The sequence below is a fragment of the Typopeltis vanoorti genome, chromosome 12 (genome assembly GCF_054136105.1).
Source record: "Typopeltis vanoorti isolate ZY-2024b chromosome 12, IOZ_Tvanoo_1.0, whole genome shotgun sequence".
Taxonomy (NCBI): Eukaryota; Metazoa; Arthropoda; class Arachnida; order Uropygi; family Thelyphonidae; genus Typopeltis; species Typopeltis vanoorti.
Genome location: NC_143560.1, coordinates 64,864,341 through 64,887,439, shown reverse-complemented (window position 1 = coordinate 64,887,439; position 23,099 = coordinate 64,864,341). Strand labels below are relative to the sequence as shown.

Below are 23,099 nucleotides of genomic sequence, written 5' to 3'. Positions count from 1 at the left end.
AAATTTGTGGATTTGTCTCTTAAGAAAGGGTATATACGGAACTATAGGTTAGGTAATTATAACAAGCTTCGGAGTGAGCTTGCTGCTGTCCCATGGCAGAGCATATTGCAGAGGAAAGATGTTAGCAGTGCATGGGATAAAATCAGTGGGTATCTGAAGAAGACAATATCTGATTGTATCCCCATGGTCAGGAAGACAAACACGTTAGGCATTAGATGGATGAGTAGCGGTATCAAGCTTGATCTGCAAAAAAAGAAAATGTTATGGAGAATTTACAAGGAGAAAGGCAATCAGAACACCGATGAGCAATACAAGGCTCAAGCTAGGAAGGTTACCAGCATAGTAAGAAAAGCTAAATCAGATTATGAGAAGACCTTAGCCAACAAGATCAAGGGTAATCCCAAAGAGTTCTTCCGCTATGTGGCAAGCAAAAGAAGAATGACTTCGGAAGGATAACTTTAGTGGTGCTGATGGTATTGAGGTGTAATCAGATGTAATAGTAGAGTTACTGAGTGATCACTTTTGAAAAGTCTATCACCCAAGTGAGGATATCTCTGTACCTGTAGCAATAACTATTGTGAGAATCGACGTTAAGAAATCAGAAGTACTTAGTATAATGCAAAATTTAAATGCAAACACTTCTGTAGGTTTAGATAGAATATAAGCTCGGGTGTTGAGTCAATGTACAAAGGAATTGTCAACGTCACTTACTTGGTTATTTAACTTAAGTTTGAACTCTGGTATGTCCCTAGGGAGTGGAAGAAAGGCAAAGTAGTTCCTTTGCATAAAGGTGGCTCTAAGACTGCGGTAGTTAATTACAGACCAATCACCATCTAAGGGTGTGGTGGTAAAAGTATTGGAAAAGTTGGTTAAAGACAGAATTCCAGAATGGGTGTATCAGAATATGATGCTCTATATGGGTCAACATGGTTTTGCTAAAGGTTGATAATTTTTTATAATAGAATGACATCTGAGTTGAACAAAGGAAATGACCACACAGTGGCACTTCTGGATTTTGCTAAGGCATTTGACAGGATACCCCATGGAATACTGTTGCACAAATTGAAGCAGATGGGGATGGATACTAAGCTGGTGATTATGGATAGGAGAATGACTCAAGGAGAGATACCAGAAGGTGGTGTATGGAGGAGCAGAGTCCAGGATGAGGCAGGTGACCAGTCGTTTGCCTCGGGGTTGTGTGCTTTGGCCATTTTGTTTAATTTGTACATAAATGACATAGTAAATGGCTTAAAGGGAGATATTCAGTTGTTTGCTGATGATGCAAAGTTGGGAAGCATAATAAAAAATCAAACTGATGTTGAGAGAGTGCAGGATGATTTAAATAAGCTGAAAAATGGGCAAAAGTTTATGGATGTCAGTTCAATGTGGAAAGTTATGTATTTTGGGATTAAAAGATTACCAGCTGTGTACTACATCGATGGAACGGTACTCCAAGAGAGTGATGAGTCTAGGGACTTGGGGCGTTGGTGGATAGGGAGATGAAGTTCGGGGGGACACATTGCTTAGGTATCTAAGATTGCGCATAGGATTATTTGTTTATTGAGGAATACACTAACATCCAGAGATAAAGAGGTTATTATTTCCATTTATAAGGCATTGATACTTCCACATTTGGATTACTGTGTTCAGGTCTGGTCACCTGGATTACTTGGAGATGAGGAGGTTGTGGAGAGGTTCAGAAAAGAGTGACTAAGTTGGTGAGTGATGTATAAAATGCTCCCTACATTGATAGATTGAGAGCTCATGGATTGCAGAGGTTGGTTGATAGGTGGAGAAGAGGGAATATGATAGAAACATTTAAATTACTAAAAGGTTTTTATAACATTGATGCAGGGGAAATGTTTCAGCTGTATGATAGTGATGGAAGAACAAGAGGTCATCCCTGGAAATTAAGGAAAAGTGTGGTTACAAGAGTGTGCGAACAAGGTTTTTTGCCTGGAGGGTGGTGAATGAGTGGAATGCATTGCCTGTCTCAGTTGTGAGTTCTACGTCTGTAAATGAATTCAAGAAGAGATATGATAGATATTGTTTTGATAGTTTGGGTCTCCCGCGATGAGTCTACTGACTCCATGGAGACCAGTAATAATAATAATCTTAGTCACTCATCTCTGGACCTTCTCCAATGTTTCCACATCACAATGAAAACCAGGTAACTAAATCTCAGCACAATAGTCCAAGTGTGGTCTGACCATTGCTTTAAACAGTGGCACAACCATCTCTAACCTCCCAATTCTCGAAGTTCATTCACTTCTTACAGACAGCACCATCATTATAGTACAGTCTTATATTTCTGTCCTCCAAATTGTAACATCTTGCACTTATTAATATTAAAACTACAACCATGCCTCTCTGTCCAAGTCAAAAATCTATTCAAATCTTTGTGAAGAGAATTCACATCACTAGTGCTACTTCAACTGAAGATCCCACATCAATCCTACAAAAAATGATATATCATAAATCATATGATATATCATTTACACACAAGTTAAACAGCAGGGTTCCAATAACTGAACCACGGGGAAAGCCACTTGTTACCCTTCTTTTTGAGACACTGCACCATCACACACAACTTGCTGGTGTCATTCAGAGAGCGGATCACCAATCCATTTTTATTATTATTATTATTATTATTATTATTATTATTATTATTTTATTATTACGTAACACCTCCAGGGAATCTAGGATTTATCGCGGGAGGGCACTCTACACTGCCTCGCTAAACACATCTCACCCTCTCCACTACTAAATTCTCCTACTATGATACTACTATTACCATCATTGCCATCTACCACCCATTATCACCATCAACAGTATTTTTCTTCTGTAAATTGTATGTGTTCTGAAGGCCGATTTGTCTGTAACATGATGAAAAACCCTGCTACCCCCGTATTAGATCGGCTAACTCACTTTCAATTGATTTAATCAATATACTATCCATTCCCATTCTCTGGAGCCTGTACACCCATATCATGTGGTAATCTATTAAACACTTTTTCAAAGGAAAAGGAATATCACTGTATATGACTCCCACGATGAGTCTCTGACTCAATGGAGGTCAGATGTTAATAAGAATATAAATCTCCTTTATCTAACACGCTTGTTGCTTTATCATAAAATGCAAATAAATTGCTAAAATAAGAACTACCCTTTATAAATCCATTCTGCCCATCATAAAGAATAACATGTCTAACACCCCATTCCTGTATTCTATTTCCCCAATCTCTCCAAAATCTTGATTATAACTGCAGTCTTATAAAAAGTAGCTCTATAATTTTAAACTTCAGTCCTAGAACCATGCTTTTGGAGTAGAATTACTATTTTGCCTTTTTTTTGACTGCTTCAGAACAATACCCACTACAAAACTTTCATTAAATAACCAGTTCCAGGGCAGAAAAACTGCTGTGCACATTCCTTAAAAATACATGGTGATATTGCATCTGCTCCTGCAGCCTTATTAACATCTAACCCAATCAACACCTGTTACACCTCTGATTCTTTCACTTCCAATTCTCCTAATACTTGTATTCTATCTAAATATTGCACAGTAACATTTACACCAGTTTGATATACACTAATAAAGTTCTCATTCAATAATTCCACTATACCCTTCGCAGCTGTTATTTTGCTGCCATGACTATCAACACCAGTCATCCTGCTACAATTATTTTTCCTATTGCTTGCCATATAGCAGAATTCCCTTGCATTAACCTTGGCCTGACCAAATAATTTCCTATACTGCAAAAATTTTGCACTTTTTTTCCTTAACCACACTCATCACCTTCACAGCCAGCACTTTATGCTCATCACAGATCTGATAGCAATCAACTCTCTTGTACCTCCTCCATAACATTTTCTTTTCCATCACAGCTTACTTGATTTCACTATTCATCCATTTCACTGCCTACTCTATTTACTCCTTAGAACTTTTTTGTATGCAGCTATACATTGCCTGTGCTGATAGTGACTCATTAATTTCCATTCATCGTCAATATCACTTCTCCGTGGCTTATCTGCCCAATATATCAATGCTAGATTACTGCAGACCTTCCCATAATTACCCACTTTATAATTCCATGTGTATCCTTTTTTTTTCATAACTTATTTTTTAATAGTATTAACAACACTAAACGAAATATTTTATAAAATGATGTTTTATTAACCACTTATATTTCGCTGAATTTTATATCAGTACCATCAGAACACAACAAACCATGTATATGCGACAATGACTAAGTGAAACAATACAACTGTAAGACAAAATATCTAATGTCCTATTTTGGTGCCCTCTAATGTTGAAAAAACAATTACAGCTATGTGGGAGTTGCTCTTAGGATAACAGTCTTCCAAATTTTTGACAAATGAATGCAACCATATTTGTTTAGGTTAGGAGAATACTTCATTGCCATTACTGACAAAAAAATAATCTTTCAGATCTGTAACAACTTCTAAATAGTACATTAGTTTTCTTCCATCTAATCCTGGGTGAAGGGGTGTCCAAAGCATGGTCTGTCAGTCCTGATTTGCCATAATAATTATAGCAAATGTATTTTTTATGTTCTTCCAGGAGAATGTTAACAAATCTTCTTGTCTGCCCATAGTAGGCCAAGTTACAGTCACATGGAACTTCATACACTCCCGGGTGTGCTACAGGGTGAAGTTTATCATTAGGCAAGCAAATCAAAGTTGCTAATTTAACTGTTAATAATATTCAGGCCTCCATGGAGTCAAAAGACTCATCATGGGAGGTCCTTCCCAAGAAACATGAAGTCTATCAAGACTCATCGAGGGGAGGTCCCCCCCTAAGAAACACAAAGTCTATCACACCACTCCTTGAACTCATTGACCGTTCTCGCTCTCACCACTCCATCAGGCAATGCATTCCATGGTTCAACCACCCTAAATGCAAAGAAACCACTCCTCACCCTCTTGCTCACAGTTTCCTTTCGTAACTTCCAGGGATGGCCTCTTGTCATCTTGTCGCACTTCATAAAACATCGTTTTATAATATAGTTCATTTGGTGTTGTTAATACTATTAAAAAAGAAGTAATGAATAACCATCAACACCTAAGCTTATCTGTTAGTTTGATGATTCTGCACTTTTTTTTTTTTTTTGGCAGTAATGTTTTCTTGTTTCCCTTTCCTAAACAAGTAACTCATCATCGAATTATCACCAAATTATTATTATTATTATTATTATTATTATTATTATTAAGAATGACCTCCAGGGAGTCAGAGACTCATTGAGGGAGGCCACATACTACACACACTGGCTATCATACTTATTCTTGAATTCATTCACACTGCTTGCACCCACAACATCCAATGGCAATCCATTCCAATCACGCACCAGCCTCTGAGATAAAAATCTAGCCCTCACATCCTTCTTGGTGGCTTTCATTCTCAGCTTCTTTGTAGACTGCGTCTGCAGTCTACAAATTCTCAATCTGTCTTCATAATCAGTATTCCACAATCCTGATATCATTTTTAACACTCTCCTTTGTACTCTCTCCAATATATCAGAATTACAACAGAAACCAGGAGACCAGACCTGCGCACAATAGTCCAAGTGCAGTCTTATCAAGGCCTTGTAAAGAGGCAAAATAACATCCTTATCTTTACATGTGAACATTTGTTTCAGTATTGCAATTATCTTTTGAGTTGTATTTGCAATCTTTGCCACATGGCCTCTAAACTTCAACTTCTTATCTACTAACACTCCAAGATCCCTAGCCTCATCAGTTTCTTCTAGCCTAATCCCACCAATATAATACGAGATTGGATATCTAATCATGCTGAAGTGAATGACTTTACATTTACTGACAGTGAACTGACACCCATTTTCCCATGCCCACAATTCCAGCCTATTCAAATCATTTCTGCAAAGATTGCATATCAGCAGCATTCCTGATTACCCTCCTTATCTTTGCATAATCAGCAAATACTGTATGTCGCTTGTCAAATCCTTCCCAATATCATTAATGTACAGATTGAATAACAGTGGATCAAGGACTGATCTTTGTGGTACACCACTTGTTACCTTAAACCTTGTAGATTCAGATCCCCCGTATACCACTTTTTGGTATCTGTCAGTCAGCCATCCTGTTATCCATGCTGATACTGTATAACCCAAACCCATTTTCTCCAATTTATGCAGCAGTCTGCATAAATTCAAAACTATAAAGCCTCTAGTTGCTTCAGCCACATGCTCCTTAAGATAAGTCCCTCAGAAAATTTTAAACAGCACCACTGCTGGTTAGTTGCCTTCTACTTAATTCTACTTCCCCATGTACTACCTTTGATTGTATCCATGTCACAAGCTTCATTCTGACTACCTGCTCTAAATTTTGTAATAGTGTTCCATGAATTTTATGGAGTAGTCTAAAAAATGTGTATATCTAGCACTATGACAGAGTAGCCATTTCCATTATCCTATTCAACTGTCACTTTATTATAGAAAGTAAGTAATGGCAACCTATCATTTGCAAAACTCCACCAGTAGATTATTGCATTTCCACCTATTCCTGAAATCTGCCTTTGCTATCTTTTCTAGTAAATTAACTGCCATTCTTGAACTACTAATCAGTCAATAATTTTCTACATTGTCTTGGAATCTCCTGTATATAACTATCTTGATCTCATTTCACTCCCTTGTGATACTTCTAAATCTATGACTTACATTAAACAGCCTAGTGATGGATAATATTGCCTATCCTCTTTTAATGTAGTGGACTGGTATGCCATAATAGTGATTAACTTCGTTCAAATTCATTGAGTTAAATATTACATAAACTCTGCCAAAAAATACAAATAATTCTTTAATATATATATATATATAAATATATATACACACGTGAATGCAAACGCAACCAAAGCACATATCACAACAATGGCATCCAAAATATTCCAGGGATCTCTACAGTAGGATCCAGGATGAAAGATAATCCCCTGATCAACAACCTGGAAAAAGAAAAAAGAAAAAAAAAATTATAATGGCAACATATAAAGAAAAATATATTATGAAACTTCAGTCATGCTAATTTTTAAAGGTACCAGTGGCATAATAATAAAACAAAGGAAAAAACTGGATAAAAACAATAATAAACTTGAACAGAAAGCAAAAATGTTTCATACTAAAATTAACAGTACATTTCAGTGTATAGAAATCTCATGCTATTCAAAGAACAGGAATACAAGGTTGAAAGCAACAATTAGTTTACCAATTGAAATAATTGGCATGAACTAAAAAATTATTATTAAAAAAAATCCATATTTACATAAGATGAGAATCTTATGTAAATAAGATCTCGAAGAGAGAGAGAGAGCCAAGAACTCCAATTCAGATTAGGCCAGTTTAAAAGGTCCTAACAACTTTATTTGAAAAAGTGTTCATACTTGTTGAAAGTGTTTTCACTTAGTTATACTATAAATTAAAGATGCCAACAATTTACATTCTTGATTTCATCCTTTATTATTATTATTAATAATATTATTATTATCATTAACATTCAACCTCCATGGAGTCAGAGACTCATCGTGGAAGGTACACACTATTATAGTGTGTACCTCCAACCATGCCTTAAACTGATTCAATGTGTCTACACTCACAACAAACTCAGGCAATGCATTCCACTCACCAACCACTCTCCATGCAAAGAATCTACTCCTCGGTTCACCGAGGAGTAGATTCTTTGCATGGTAGAGTAGACTTTGCAAGTAGACTCTGTGAACCGAGGAGAATCTACTCCTCGGTTCACACCCTCCTTATACAGTTTCCAGGAATGATCTCTTGTCCTACTTCCCTCTCCCATTCTATGAAAAATCTCCTCCATGTCGATGCGACAACAAACCCCTGACTAGATTATATGTCTCAATCATATCATCCTCTTCCTCCTATTCACGAGGCTCTGCAACTTAGATTCTCTGAATCTCTCCTCATACTCCACATTCCAAAGACCACCGACCACCTTTGTGAATCTTCTCTGGACCTTTTCCAACATATCTCGTCATCATGAAAACCAGATGACCAAATCTGTGCACAATAATCCATATGAGGCCTGAATCAAGGCCTTATACAAGGGTATCATAACTTCTCTATTTCTGCATGTCAGGGGTCCCTGAATCATTGCCATTATCTGATGTGATGTCTTCACAACTTGTGCAATGTGGGCCCTGAATTTCATGTCCTTGTCCACCATTAATCCTAGATCTCTCTCATCTCCTCTACTTCAGTTAAAGGTACCCCACCAAGTGTATACTTTGCTTTCATTATTATTTTATTACTCTAAGACCACATGGAGTCAGAGACTCACCTAGGAGGTCCTTTTGTCATATACACAGCTCATCATATTGCACCTTAAACACACTCAAATGCTTTTCTTTTAGGCTTGCACGGTGATCCGAATGCATTTTTGGAAATTATGGAGACAACTACTGTGTTTAAATAAACACTTTAGTTTAATATTACTAAAATTTTACAATTCGACGTTTCGACCTTTATGTCAAGGTCATCTTCTAGAGCGTACAAATATACACAAGAAACAAGCTATACCACAATCATACTGGTTCGTTAAAGACACTGACTAACCGCTACCACAATTGGTGGCCTGACCTCTGGTGGAAAAAAAAAATAAAATAAAATTATACATCAACGCTAGAGTCCTATTATTTGTGTTGTCTATTATATACATATATTAACATCATTCCAGCCAGTTGGAGTGGAATGGTTTCTAATACTAGCGGATTGGCTAGAGTCCTGACTTATGTTGAATCTTTCATATTAGGTTGGCTGAATGTGTGCCATCCAAATCCTTGGAATTTTCATACCATCTTTATTGTTGATATTTGGGTGGTTTATCAGGATTTTGCAGGATTCTTTAAATTTTCTTTCGTAAAATGTTTTTGTGCGGTATAAGGAGCAGGTGCTTTTCCAGTTGATCTGGTGTAAGGTGTTAAGTGCATGGTCTGAGAGGCCTGCTTCACCATAATGGTTATTATTATTATTATTAAACAAGACCTCATGGAGTCAAAGACTCATCTAGGAGGTCCTTTTATCTCACACACATCTCATCATACCGGGTCTTAAACACATTCAAACTCCTTGCAGACACCACACTCTCAGGCAAGGCATTCCAATCAATCACAACTCTGCACGAAAAAAACCTGCCTCTCACTCCCCTACTCACACCCTCTTTATACAGTTTCCAGGGATGACCTCTGGTTCTCCCCTGATCTCCCACTATTCTCTATAGAACTTCTCCACCATTGATCCTATAACAACCCCTTACCAACTTGTAGGTCTCTATCATATCTCCCCTCTTCCTTCTCTCCACTAGACTCTGCAAATTACATCTTTTCAATCTTTCCTCATACTCGACATTTCAGAGGTCAGAAACTACCTTAGTCAGTCGCCTTTGGACCCTTTCCAACATCTCTTCATCCTTCTGAAAACCAGGTGACCAAATCTGGGCACAATAGTCCATGTGTGGCCTAATCAAAGCCTTATACAATGGAACAAGAATCTCCCTACTTCTACACGTCAGTGTCCTCTTCATCATTCCCAGAAGTCTTTGTGTTGTCTTCACAATTTTGGCGATGTGTCCCCTAAATTTTAGATCCTTATCCACTATCACTCCCAGATCTCTTATTTCCTCTACTTCCAACAATATATTCTCACCAAGCATAAATTCTGCATCCCATCTTTGTTTTCCAAATTTTAAAACCTTACATTTTGCAACATTGAACTCACATCCCCATTTGCTTGCCCAATCACTCAATTTATTCAAGTCTTCTTGCAAGGCCACAACGTCTTCACTACTCTTTATGGTTGGTCCCAACTTTGCATCATCTGCAAACAACTGAATATCTCCATCCAAATCTTCGCCAATATCATTAATATACAAGTTAAATAGTAATGGCCGTAAAACAGATCCCTGAGGTACTCCACTAGTGACTTTCTTTTATTGGATATTGCACCCCCATACACAACTTGTTGATACCTATCAGATAGCCAGTCTCCAATCCAATGCACTAATCTAATATCCAACCCCATCTGCTCTAGTTTGACTGTCAACTTATCATGAGGTACTCTATCAAAAGCTTTTGCGAAATCCAAGTATATTACTATGTATCCTTCTCCTCTGTCCAAGGAAGCAGTCACTTTATTGTAATAAGTAAGTAGATTACTAAAACACGACCTCCCTTTAGCAAATCCATGCTGTCCATCAAATATTATACCATTGTTGTCAACGCAACTCTGGATCCTAGTTCTCACAAGCTTCTCCAACAACTTAACCACAACACCTGACACACAGATAGGCCTATAGTTTGATGCTTGAGTTCGATCACCTCCTTTATGAAGTGGCACAATCTTGCCCTCCTTCCACTCTTTAGGGACTTGACCAAGTGCAAAACTCGTATTAAATAAATATGTCAAGGCAGGTCAACTCTCTGGCACATTCCTTCAGAATACACGGTGATATATTATCAAGTCCCACAGCCTTATTTACATCTAGTTTACTCAACTCCCCAAACACCTCTTGCTCACTTACAGTCAGTCTCTCCTCCCCATCATCAACTGCTCTTAATCTCTCCATGAAGTTACATTCACAAGATTGAAAGATCTTTATGAACTGCTCATTAAGTATCTCCACCACACATTCTGCAACAGCTGTCTTTATACCATTTCCTCCAATCAATGTCATCCTTCCATAATCATTCTTTCTTTTGCTGGCTACATATCGAAAGAACTCCCTAGGATTCTTTTTAGCTTCATTAGCTAACTGCTGTTCATACCTCTCTTTAGCTACTCTCACCAACGAAGTCACCCTCCTTGCCTGGTCTTTGTAGACCTCATGAAATTGGTTACTTCCACTTCTCTTATGCTGCCTCCACAATGCCCTTTTTCTCTGTATTGCAAGCTTAATCTCTTTATTCATCCATCTCACACCTACCTTATTTAACCTTCTCACCGGTGGTATACATTTAGACATTGCATCCACTAAATATTTTTTGAAAATCCCACAAGCTGCATTGATCTCTTTTCCAGCTAACTCCTCATTCCATGCTACACCTGCAAGCTGTCTCCTGAGCTCTTCATAATCACCCCCCTTGTAGTTCCACATATACCCTTTTTTCACAGGTGTCCTCGCACTGCTGACAACCACCCAAGTAATGACCTCATGGTCACTTTCACCAATTGGTGGATGATTTGATACCTCATTGATAATTACATCCTCCGATGAGCTGACCAAATCCAAGACCCATAATCCTCTTGTGCCCTCTGTTACATACTGTCTGAGGTAGTTATCCCTCAAAAACTCAAGAAACTCATTTTCTTTACTTCCAGTTGCTATCTCTTCATTCCAGTCTATATTGCCATAATTAAAATCACCCATAATGATCACCCTTTTCTTATTTGCTTGGCTTATTTGACTATACATTTCACTATCACCACCATCCACATTACTAGGTCTATAACAACATCCCACCAAGTTTTTGATTCTATTCACCTCTATCTCACACCATACTGCCTCAAAACCACTGGCCCCATTCCCCTTTTGCATCTCTACCTAGTATGGACATAACTCTTTCTCTATCATCAATAGCACTCCTCCTCCCTTTTTACCCCTTCTATCCTCACGAAATACATCATACCATTCCATCTCTATTCCTGTCAGGATGTCATCCTCATCTAACCATGTCTCACTTATTCCAACAATCTCTGGGTGCACAGACGCAATTAGTGCAACCATTTCATCCGCCTTGTTTCTTATACTTCTAGCATTGGTATACAAACACAACAACTCATTTCTGGATCTACAGCTAGTTCCACTGATACCACTCAATCGATGTGATCTCTCCATGCTGGACTGGGGCCATTTCCCTTTCTACTTCTTCATTTTAGAACCCTTTTCAATTCCATCTGTTTCCTTTTGATCCCTGATCATCCCATTACTTTCCTGCCTACACATGCTCTCACCTCCTCTTGGAGCATCCACCTTTCTCATGCTGTGTATCCCTGTCCACCCTGAGCCTCCCCATTTCCCTGCTCCTCCTGCACACCCATTCTCTCATTTTCAATACTCATACCACTCACTTCCCTATTCATTTCCACTCCTTCAATCTCTCCTGTCTTACTCTCCTGCTCTTCCACATCACTCCCCTCTCGATCTGATTCATTCTCTCTATTCACTTCTCCACTTTCCAGCAGCAGTCTCTCCAAGCGACTGACACCATAACCACTCAAATGCAGTCCATCGCTCCCATACAGCTCACTTCGTCCCTCAAACTCATTCCACACATTAACAAACTGCACTCCCATCTCGTCACACATTTCAGCCAGCATATCGTTCATAATCCTTGCTCTCCGCCTCATCTCACCACAATCATACCTAGGCAACACACTGACCACCCTTCCTGTCACACTATTCTCCTTTATCTTTCCAAGCAGTCTCCTGACATTCATTTGGACATGCTCTTTGTTCTCTCTCAAATCATTTGTACCAATTAATACAATTAACTCTTTTGCTCGTTCCCGCCTCATATTCAATGCCTCAATCACTCTACTCATTTTACCGCCTGGAAAACATACCTTGTGCATTTTATCCTCTAGCACACCTTTAATAATGGAGTCGCCATACAACGCCACTCGCTCATCTTTTGTTAATAATAGTTTTGACCTGAATTCTCTTAATTTCATTCCGCATCCATTTCATTTCTTGCTTCATCCAATCCAATTCACCTTCCGAACCTCGCGACACATTCACTCTATCATTAAATCTTTCTAACTTTCTAACTCTCGACCCCCTCTTCTCACTTTCCCTCTAATTCATCCTTCTTTGTTTCCGTACTTTCGGTCCAACATACGTCCAACTTTCACTATCATTCTTCTCACTTTCACTCTCACATATCTTTCTTTGTTTCCGTACTTTCGGACTAACATGCGTCCAACTTTCGCTATCATTCTTCTCACTTTTACTGTCATTCATCTTTCTTTGGTTCAGCACTTTCGTTCCAACATGCGTCCAACTTTCGCCATCAGTCATTCTTTTTTCGCTATCATTCATTCTTTCGATTTTTTTACTTGCGATTTCTGCATCATGCCATTTCTACTTTCATTCGTTCTCTCAATTTCGTTTCTTTCCACCTCACTTTCGTCCCTTTTAACATCCGTTACGGTTGTCAAATCACTCTTTTTCTTTTTTCCTGATTTTTTAACATTTTTCCGCCTGTCATCCTCACCATCCTTCTCTTTCAAACGTGCACTCACGACACAATCGGTACTAGCACTTTCTGTCATCAACTACATATTCGCATTCATCAATTCCTCGTTCAGGTCATATTTCGCACACACCCTTCTTCCATCCGCACTAAACATCCACAAATCATTTATGTAATCGAAGGAATACATATAACAGACCTCACACTTAACGAACCGACTGAAATCCAAATTAAAATCAAGGAATGACAATGCCACCGCCATTTTTTTTTTCTTTGCAGGTTACTAGGTCTAATATTAACGTTTTCGTATTTAGTTTAAGCAAGAAAAAAAACCACACTAATAATATCGGTAGTGTACAACGTTTACAGCCGCTCTTTCTTAAACAATTACGCATATATACTTAATTATTCCCAGTAAAACTTATCTGAAACAGGAGCTCTTCAAAACACGTCCGTAGCGCTTGACCCACTAGTGTCCTCCATTATTATTATTATTATTATTATTATTATTATTAAACAAGACCTCATGGAGTCAAACACTCACCTAGGAGGTCCTTTTATCTCACACACATCTCATCATACCGGGTCTGAAACACATTCAAACTCCCTGCAGACACCACACTCTCAGGCAAGGCATTCCAATCACTCACAATTTCATACCATTAAGATCTCTTGGCAATTCCTTATAAATCTTTTGGAATTCTTGAAAGCTGATAGTTTGTACTGTCTCTTGCCGCATGTTGTTTGAGATTACTCTAAGCCAAATACTAGGGTCATCATATTTTATATCAGATTTTTCAACAGGGTCTGCAACTGAAGCATCAACTGTATCATATTCTTCCATGGTCACTCCTCCTGCAGATTTTTCACTTGTGGCCTTTTCTTCCATTGGAGGTTCACATGTAACAGTCACTTGACTTTCGACTGCTTTATGAGTTTCGATTTGACACTGATATTTTGTTTGGATTTCACTGTCACAAACATTATCACCACCTTCACTATGATCAGTACTGGGAACTATGTCCTTTTCATTTTCAGATTTTAAAAATTTGGTTATGAATTGACGACCTCGTAATGCTTTCGATTCTCTCTCTCGGATTTAAGTTTCCTCTTCTGAGCTCCGGATTTATGGTTGTACTTTGAATCAGACATTGGGATTTTATTTATTTTAACTAGAATGTCTTTGCTTGCTTGAGAGCAATTTATCTAAATATTTTTAATATCTCAAATTTATATGATCTGGAAAAAAAAAATTAAGTTTGTTTCATACAAAACAATCATAACTAAAAAAGCTTTATATTTTCTTTTACTTACTAACTAGCAAAATTTTAATTCAAATAAGACAAATTCTTCTCAAATAAAGAATTTTGTAGAAAATTTTCAGTTTCTTGAGATTAACTTTGTCAACTAAAACTATCAAATAAAGCTTTCTCTTTTATGAATAAAATAAAATTCTCTCAGCATCCGTAGCATATGCACCGGTAGGGTAGTGTGCTGGTAACATTGGGGCAGCGTCGGCATTGAAACGACGGCGTGCATAGAAAGCGAGACAGGCAAACGAAAAACGTAAACTAAAGTAAATCCTTTCAAATGTGAAGTTCAGAAGCGTAAACATAAGTCTGAAAAGATGGATAATGGATTGGAAATGATTGTAAAATCTAGTAGTCACTCTCAGCACATATTCATTCTTATTTTATAAAGTTTGTCTTTTGTTAGTCTCACTTAACTGGCCAACCCAACAAGATGGGCACCCCCTAATTCTGGGTCCCCAGGCTAGAGCCTTGTCAGCCCTACCGTTGTGGGGCCATGGGCTCCATATTACCAGATAAATGCAGAAGTTCTTTGCTGAATGGAGGAAATGGGGAGAAGAACAAGAGTCATCAGTGGAAACAGTATAAGAAGAGTGTGGGCAGGAAAGTGAGAGTATTATTTTGAATGGAGAGCCTCCGTAGCGCAATTGGAAGAACGACGGTACATTGCGTCCTTCGATTGGAATAGGCCTAAGTTCGATTCTCCTCGCGACGGGAGGAATCTTTATCTGGTCGATTTCAATCGAAGGTGAGTTAGCCGATCTCATACGGAGGTAGCAGGATTTTTTCTCCCGGAAACTCGGGTTTTTCATCCCGCATACATACAAATCGGCCCTTCAGAACACACGCAATTTACAGACAAAAATTACTAGTTGAGGTGGGCGGTAGATGGCGTTGATTCGTAGTAGAGGTTAGGTGTAGAGACAGCTGTAGGTGTCCTCCCGCGATGAGTCTTCGGACTCCTTGGAGGTATCAGGAATAATAATAATAATAATAATAATGCATTTCCTGAGAATGTGGAGATGGTGACTGTGTCTAAGATACAGTTTAACGAGTTGTGTGCATGTGTGTGAGAGAGAGACAGTGATAATAATATTAGCATAATGTCCTTTGGAATGAAAGATTTGGATTTGAACTCTGTGAATCATAGGAAGTTAGTCTTAAAGAGAAACAGTAAGATTGTTCTTTTTCAAAACAAATACATTGACAAACAAAACGCATTCAAATCAGAAAAAAAAAAAATTTGAGATATTATCATAACAGCCTGAATTTCATGGATTTAGAATTATTTATTTAGAATTAATATTATTAATTCTAAATAATATTACTGATATTAGATATTACTGATAATTACTGATATTAATATTACTGATACTAAATAATAGACTGATATTATTCAAATTAAGTGGATATTGAATCCAACATTATTTCAAAGCTGAATATAGAAACTATAAAAGTTTCGGCGGATCCAAGTGTAAGCAAACCTTTCATGACAGGGGCAACTCGTAGTAAAGGTGGAGTAAGCTCTGATCGCTATACTTGGTAGATCAGAGCTTACTCCACCTTCAGTAAAGACTGATATGATAGGAAGAGATCTGAGAATAGAAATAGATGATGTGGAAATGCTCAAGATATTGCAAAATTTCAATGTGAACACAGCAATAGGCATGAGAAATCAGCCTGTGCATTATGGGAAAATATAAGAGAAGTGGCAGTGCATATGATCAGTTTGCTAAAATCTCAGAACTAGCAGGGACAGAAAGTTAAGAGAAAAAGAATTTTAGAACATAAAGAAGACTCTAAGAAAATATAGCAATTTATAGACCAATTAGTATTTCAAAGTTTGTAAGCATTTCATCAAGAGAAGGATAGGAATTGGAAGTTCTGCCTTAGTAATATATTTTCAAACAAAATGACAATTGAGTTTGATATGGAAAATAGCTATGCCATAATATGGAACAACATACAGGTTAGTTTTTCAAGCATATTTCTTGGATTATTCTACTATTTTGGTCTGCCAGCAGGTGAGATTAGAGTCGGACATGCTAAGAGGTAGCAGCAAAAAAAAAGAGATAAGTTTTTGTTATTTTATTAGAGTTTTATACTTTAAATTGTGGGGAATCTATGCTAGATACTATCTATAGTCTGTGGATAATTTACAATTGGGGAATTAGTACTTAAAAATATAATATTTCATTATAGTTTGTAGTAGTTCTTTGTGCAGTGTTTGAATAATGGTAGCAGCTGCAGCTCAATTTGCCAATGGCTTATCATTAAGTCTCCCCCTCCCCTCATTTAAGGACTAGATTTTGCACAGCATGCTATCAAACTTTTTGTGGTATGCGATGCATGGGGCATGTATGCATCCTGAGAGTTAGATATGTGGCAAGTGAGAGATCAGGATTTGCATATATGCAGAAAATGGTAAGAACTTTGTGATTTAGACATTGGTATAATGGACCTCGGCAGTGTTACATCAGAAATGGGAGAATACAGACCAGGAGAGAGAGAAAGATGAGTAGCATGATCGAGGGTGAAGTTAATAAGCAGAATGTGAATGAAAAAATAAAAGTAGGAAGTGTGTAAGTTTGAAATATTGTAAAGTTTTCGAAGTCGAAGAGGGTGTTAAATGGTAGGATGAATGCCGAGCAAGAGTAGGTAGCTTGCAGAGAGAGAGAGAGAGAGAGGGATAGATGCACTGAAAGAAGTGGAATGTCTTGGGAATTAGTTGAGTAGCATGAAAAAAGAGATTAAGCCACTGGAAACAATGAATGCAAAGTGAATCATAGTAGGAGTGATAGAGAGTTATGGGAATGACAGAAGAGGAGAGAATAGTGGAACCAGTAAAAGAGAGAGAATGAGAAAAATGCAAGAGAATACTGGAACCAGGGATGGAGAGATGACAGGACAACAGGTAAGTAGGGGAACAAAGAAAGAAAGTGTTAGAGGAGAGAGAGAGTGAAGGGTACAGGTGAGCAAGGAAGAAACAGAGTGGAAAGAGATGTGATGTATGGAGACTCAATGATTTGTGGTGTGCAAAACAGAATGCGGGAGGAGTGTTTGCCTGGAGGGATGATAGATAGTGTGACTATGGCAATTAAGTAGGGTGAAAGGGTGGATGAGATGATTGTGATAGTGGGCAGGAATGATTTGAGAGCAGTGTGAATTGGATAGCAAGAGATTTGAGGTTCATGCTTGAGGTTGTACTGAAGAAGACTGAGAGAGTGAAGATAGTGTGTGTGTGTTGCCCAGATATGATAATGCAGAGCTGCTGAGAAGGGCATCAATAATTAATAGTATAATAGGCAGAATGTGTCAAAAGACAGTTTTGGAATATGTGGATGCTTGGAGGGCATTTGAGGACAGAAAGAACAGTAAGCTACTGACAGCTTGTATTTGAATAAGGAAGGATTTGGCATCTGGAGAGAATGCTGTTCTCTGAACAAGTCAGTGTCAATGCAAGGAAACTAGAATTATCAGGGTGGATGGTGGCAAAGGTGGCCGCCTCTTGTGGGAATAGGTGCTTAGGAGGAGGAATACATCAGGTAATATTGAATCCAGTGGAGTCTGGAGGGGATAATGATAGATAGAAATAGTGACAATACCTTGAATCTTTATACTAATGCCAGAAGTATCCAAAATAAAGGAGATGAATTGGTGGCACTTGATAGCATCAACCTATCCAAAGATTATCAGGGTCTATGAGACATGGTTGATAGAAGAGGATTTACTGACAGGAATAGAAGTAGTGAGGCAGCAGCAGTTTTTGACAGGATAGGAAGGGAAAACGTGGTGGTTGAGTACTGCTTATGATAAGTGATGACTTATGTCTTCTCAGAGAGGGAGGAATTTGAAGGCAATGGAACTAACGGTTTTGAAAGTATATGGATCGAAATAGAGGTGAGCAGGACAAGATGTTTAATGGGGTGTTGCTACAAACCCAGGAGCATAGAGGGTGAATAGTAGGGGATGTTTAGGCAGTTGAACTTGCCAAGTCCAAGAAGAATTATTGTTATGAGATTTCAACTAGAGCAGTATAAATTGGAAAGAGGAAAATGCATGTAGTAATAAGGGAATGGAATTTCTGGAATTCTTGAGAGACAAATGTCTTAGGCAACATGTAATAAAAGGAACAAGAAGTCCTAGAATTTTAGATTTGGTCACAGGATCAGAAGAGCTGATGATTATTATTATTATTATTATTCAGGCATTCATGGAGTCAAAAAAAGACTCATCGCGGGAGGTCCATCTTAGGAAATACAAAGTCTATCAAGACTCATCGCAAGAGGTTCCTCCTAGAAAACACAAAGTCCTTCATACCATCCCTTAAACTCATTGACCGTTCTTGCTCTCACCACTATATCAGGCAATACATTCCATGGTTCAACCACGGAATGCATTGAATGCAAAAAACCACACCTCACCCTCTTGCCCACAGTTTCCTTTCACAACTTCCAGGGATGGCCACCCTTGTCATCACTCCTTCCCGCTGCTCAACCAAGCAAAAGAACTCCCCAGTGTCAACCCTGTAACCACCTCTCAACAGTTTAAAAGTCTGAATCATATCACATCTCCTTCTTCAACTACCAAACTCTGCAGTCCACATTCCCTCAGCTGATCATCATAACCAACACTGTACAGTCCTGAAACAATTTCATTATCTGCCTTTGTAACCTTTTCACAGTTAATTTATCTCCTTAAAATCCTGGGGAGCAAATCTGAGAACAATAGACTAAGAGTGGTCTGATCAGGGTGTTATACAATGGAATGATAACTCTTTTATCTCTGCAGGTCAGAGTCCTTCTCATTATTGAAGCAATCCTCTGTGTTACCTTCACCATCTTTGCAATATGTCCCCTGAATTTCAGGCGTCTATCAATCATCAACCCCAGATCTCTTGTCTACACTACTTCCTCCAATATAGCTCCTCCCATAGAATATGCAGTGTCTCATCGATGTTTCCGAAACCTCAAGACCTTACATTTTGCTGCTTTAAACTGACACCCCCATTCATTTGCCCATCTATCTAGCTTATTCAAATCCTCTTGCAGGGCTGTAGCATCTGCAGTATTACTAATAACCCTTCCCAGCTTCACATCATCTGCAAACAACTGAATATCCTCCTGCAATCCACTGACAATGTCATTGATATAAAGGTTAAACAATATAGGTCCCAGTACTGAGCCCTGTGGGACCCCACTTGTAACCCTCTGCCTCCTTGAAACTGTCCCACCATACACAACTCTCTGATACCTATCAGACAACCAATCCTGAATCCAGTTGACTAATCTGACATCCAAACTGATGTGCTGCAACTTAAATAATAGCTTATTATGTGGCACACTGTCAAATGCGTTTATTTGACATATATTTTTATTTGACCAATGTTGTATACTGTCTCTCACTAATTCCTCCAAGATCTTAACAATTACTGATGACACACAAACTGGCCTATAATTAGACGTTTCCAGTCTGCTATCGCCCTTATGCAATGGAACTATCTTACCTTCCTTCCATTCCCTGGGCACCTTTCCTGTAGCCAGACTTTCATTGATAAACCAGGTCAAAGGAGCAGTCAGTTCTTTACCATATTCTCTCAAAACTCATGGTGAAATACCATCCAGACCCACAGCTTTACTGACATCCAGACTACTCAGTATTATTATTATTATTATGGGTGACTCCAGGGAGTCCTTAGACTCATCGAGGGAGGCCCTAAACATCATGTCCACACATAATAAATTTAGTTTAATCCTTTATCCAAGTTTGAGCAAACAAAGTTTGCACCTGAAAGTATCTTCAGGACTGGGGTAAGGTAGTGCAACATCAGGCAACTCGTTGCAAAGGTGGAGCAAGCTTACATCACTCCTATCTCAGTATCTCCCATAATGCAAAACACATCTCCTTACGGATATGTATAATGTTATGTATTAAGGGAAGGGTGGAAGGCAGACCACAAAATGGCAATCTGCTTAGAAATTCTTGACGTCTTCTTCTTCTTCTGCAGCTTTTTCCACTTAAGTAGGGTCACTGTTTCTAGTGAGTCTCCTCCACAACCTCCTGTCTTGGGCTGTAACCACATCCAAGTTCTTCATCCTCAAGTCCTCCTCCACCATCTCTTCTTTGGCTGCCCATGCTTCCTCCTCCCCTGCATATCCATCTGCATGACCTTTCTTCCCACATACTCTTCCTCCCTCCTCATCACATGACCTAACCATCTTAACCTTGCCTCCTGTATCTCTGTTCCTAAGTTCGTAACTTTCACCATTCCCCTTACAAAGTCATCTGACCACCTAAGCATTCTCATCCCCGCTACCTCCATGCTGCTGATGTTATTTTTCCTCAGGGCCACAGTTTTCATAGCATATGTCATAGCTGATCTCATTACTGTCCTGTAGATTTTGCCTTTTAGATTGATCGGCATCTTCCCTTAATGCATAATATTATACATATCCTCAAGGAGGTGTGTTTTGCATTATGGGAGATACTGAGATAGGAGTGATGTTAGCTTGCTCCAACTTTGCAACGAGTTGCCCGATGTTGCACTACCTTACCCCAGTCCTGAAGATACTTTCAGGTGCAAACTTTGTTTGCTCACACTTGGATAAAAGATTAAACTAAATTTATTATAGTCTAAGCAAGTGAAAAATAAACTTTTCATCATGACCACACAACTATATGACATTCTCACAGTATCTAATATACCTTGCCTTGAACTCACTCACCGTCATAGCACCCGCAACAGACTCTGGCAGCTTATTCCACTCATTGACCTCTCTAAAAGTAAAGAACACAGCACTAACACCTCTGCTAACCACACTCTTGCCCAGCTTCCATAGGTATCCCCTAGTTCTCCCACCACCAGTCCTGATCTCAAAAATATCCTCTGAATTAATCCTATAGAAACCCTTTAGCAATTTGAATGTCTCAATCATATCTCCCCTTTTCCACCTATCAACTAATTTCTGCAACCCACAAATCTTCAACCTGTTCTCATATGGTTTATTCCATAGACCCACAATCATCTTAGTCACTTGCCTCTGGATCCTCTCCACCTCCTCCCCATCAAGAAGGAACCTAGGTGACCAAATCTGGGCACAGTAGTCGAGATGAGGTCTTATCAAGGCTCGGTACAGAGGTACAATAACTTGCTTGTCTCTGCTCGTCAAGGTATTTTTCAACAACCAAGTGAGTTGATGAGCTGATTTAGCTATTTTTGAAATGTACCAACTAAACTTCATCTCCCTATCCACCAACACTCCCAAGTCCCTGGCCTCATCAATCTCCTGGAGTACAGTTCCACCAATGCGGTATACTGCTGCTAATCATTTCACCCCAAAATGCATAACCTTACATTTTGTCACATTAACCTATCCAAGTCGTCGTGCAAAATTTTGACATCTTCTCCATTCACTATCGCCCTACCCAACTTTGCATCATCAGCGAACAAATGAACTGTTCCTCTTAGATCCTTCCCTATATCGTTAATGAACAAATTAAACAGCAGTGGTCCAAGAACCCTGTGGCACACCACTAGTCACAGGACGTCTTTTGGACGCTACTCCTGAATAAACTACTCTCTGATATCTCTCCTTCAACCACCCACCTATTCATCTCACCAACCCTATATGTATTCCCATATGCTGTAGTTTACGGATTAGAATTCCATGTGGTATCCTGTCAAACACCTTTGCCAGGTCCAGCAGTATCACTGTAAACCCATTACCCTTATCCAGTTCAGCCGTCACCTTATTATAAAACTTGAACAAGTTACTGAGCCATGATCTACCCTTCACTAAGCCATGCTGTTCCCCATACAGTATCTCATTTTCATTAATCCATTCCTGTATTTTTCCCTTGACTACTTTCTCCAAGACTGACAACGACTCCTGATATGCTGATCGGTCGGTAATTTGCAACTGTAGTCTTCGATCCTCCTTTATGCAGTGAAACTATTTTCCCCTTCCACACCTTTGGAACTAAATCAGACCCAGGACTCAGATTAAACAACATGGTCAAGGGCACTGATAATTCCTTAGCCACTTCACACAAGACCCGTGCCGGTATACCATCCAATTCCACAGATGTATTCACATTAAGGTTCTGTAATAGACTATTCACCTCCACTTCATTCATCACAATTCCCATATAAATTAATGGTTTCTTCATTTTTTCAATGTCACCACCTGGATGATATACTTTTACAAAGTGTTCGCTTAGTAACTCCACTATATCGAATATCGACTGATTCACTGACCTCCTTACCATCGTCATTACTTAAAATCATTTTGCCATGTACAGTTTTTTTCTTGCTTGCAGCATATTGAAAGAGCTGTTTGGGATTCTCTTTAGCTTGCTTAGCTAGGTTCCCTTCATAATCCGCTTTTGCTTTTTTTACCACACTCGTTACCCTTCTGGCCTGCACTTTAGACCGTTCGTGTGCCTGCAGGTCACTCCTTTCTTTAAATTCCCTCCACAGTTGTTTCTTTTTTTGAAACTCAAGCTTAATGGTGTTATTCATCCATTTAACCTCTACTTGTTTTACTATT

The 23,099-nt window shown here is 38.7% G+C and overlaps 1 protein-coding gene across 1 annotated transcript in view; it reads right to left on the bottom strand.

The window, feature by feature from the left end:
• Window positions 1-23,099, bottom strand: part of LOC150100847 (voltage-dependent calcium channel type A subunit alpha-1-like) — a 1,659,894-nt gene that overhangs the window by 1,029,218 nt on the left and 607,577 nt on the right. The window contains exon 25 of the mRNA XM_090401918.1: window positions 6,873-6,979. Within this exon, the coding sequence (XP_090258044.1) occupies window positions 6,873-6,979 (107 nt within the window). The remainder of the gene's footprint in view (window positions 1-6,872; window positions 6,980-23,099) is intronic.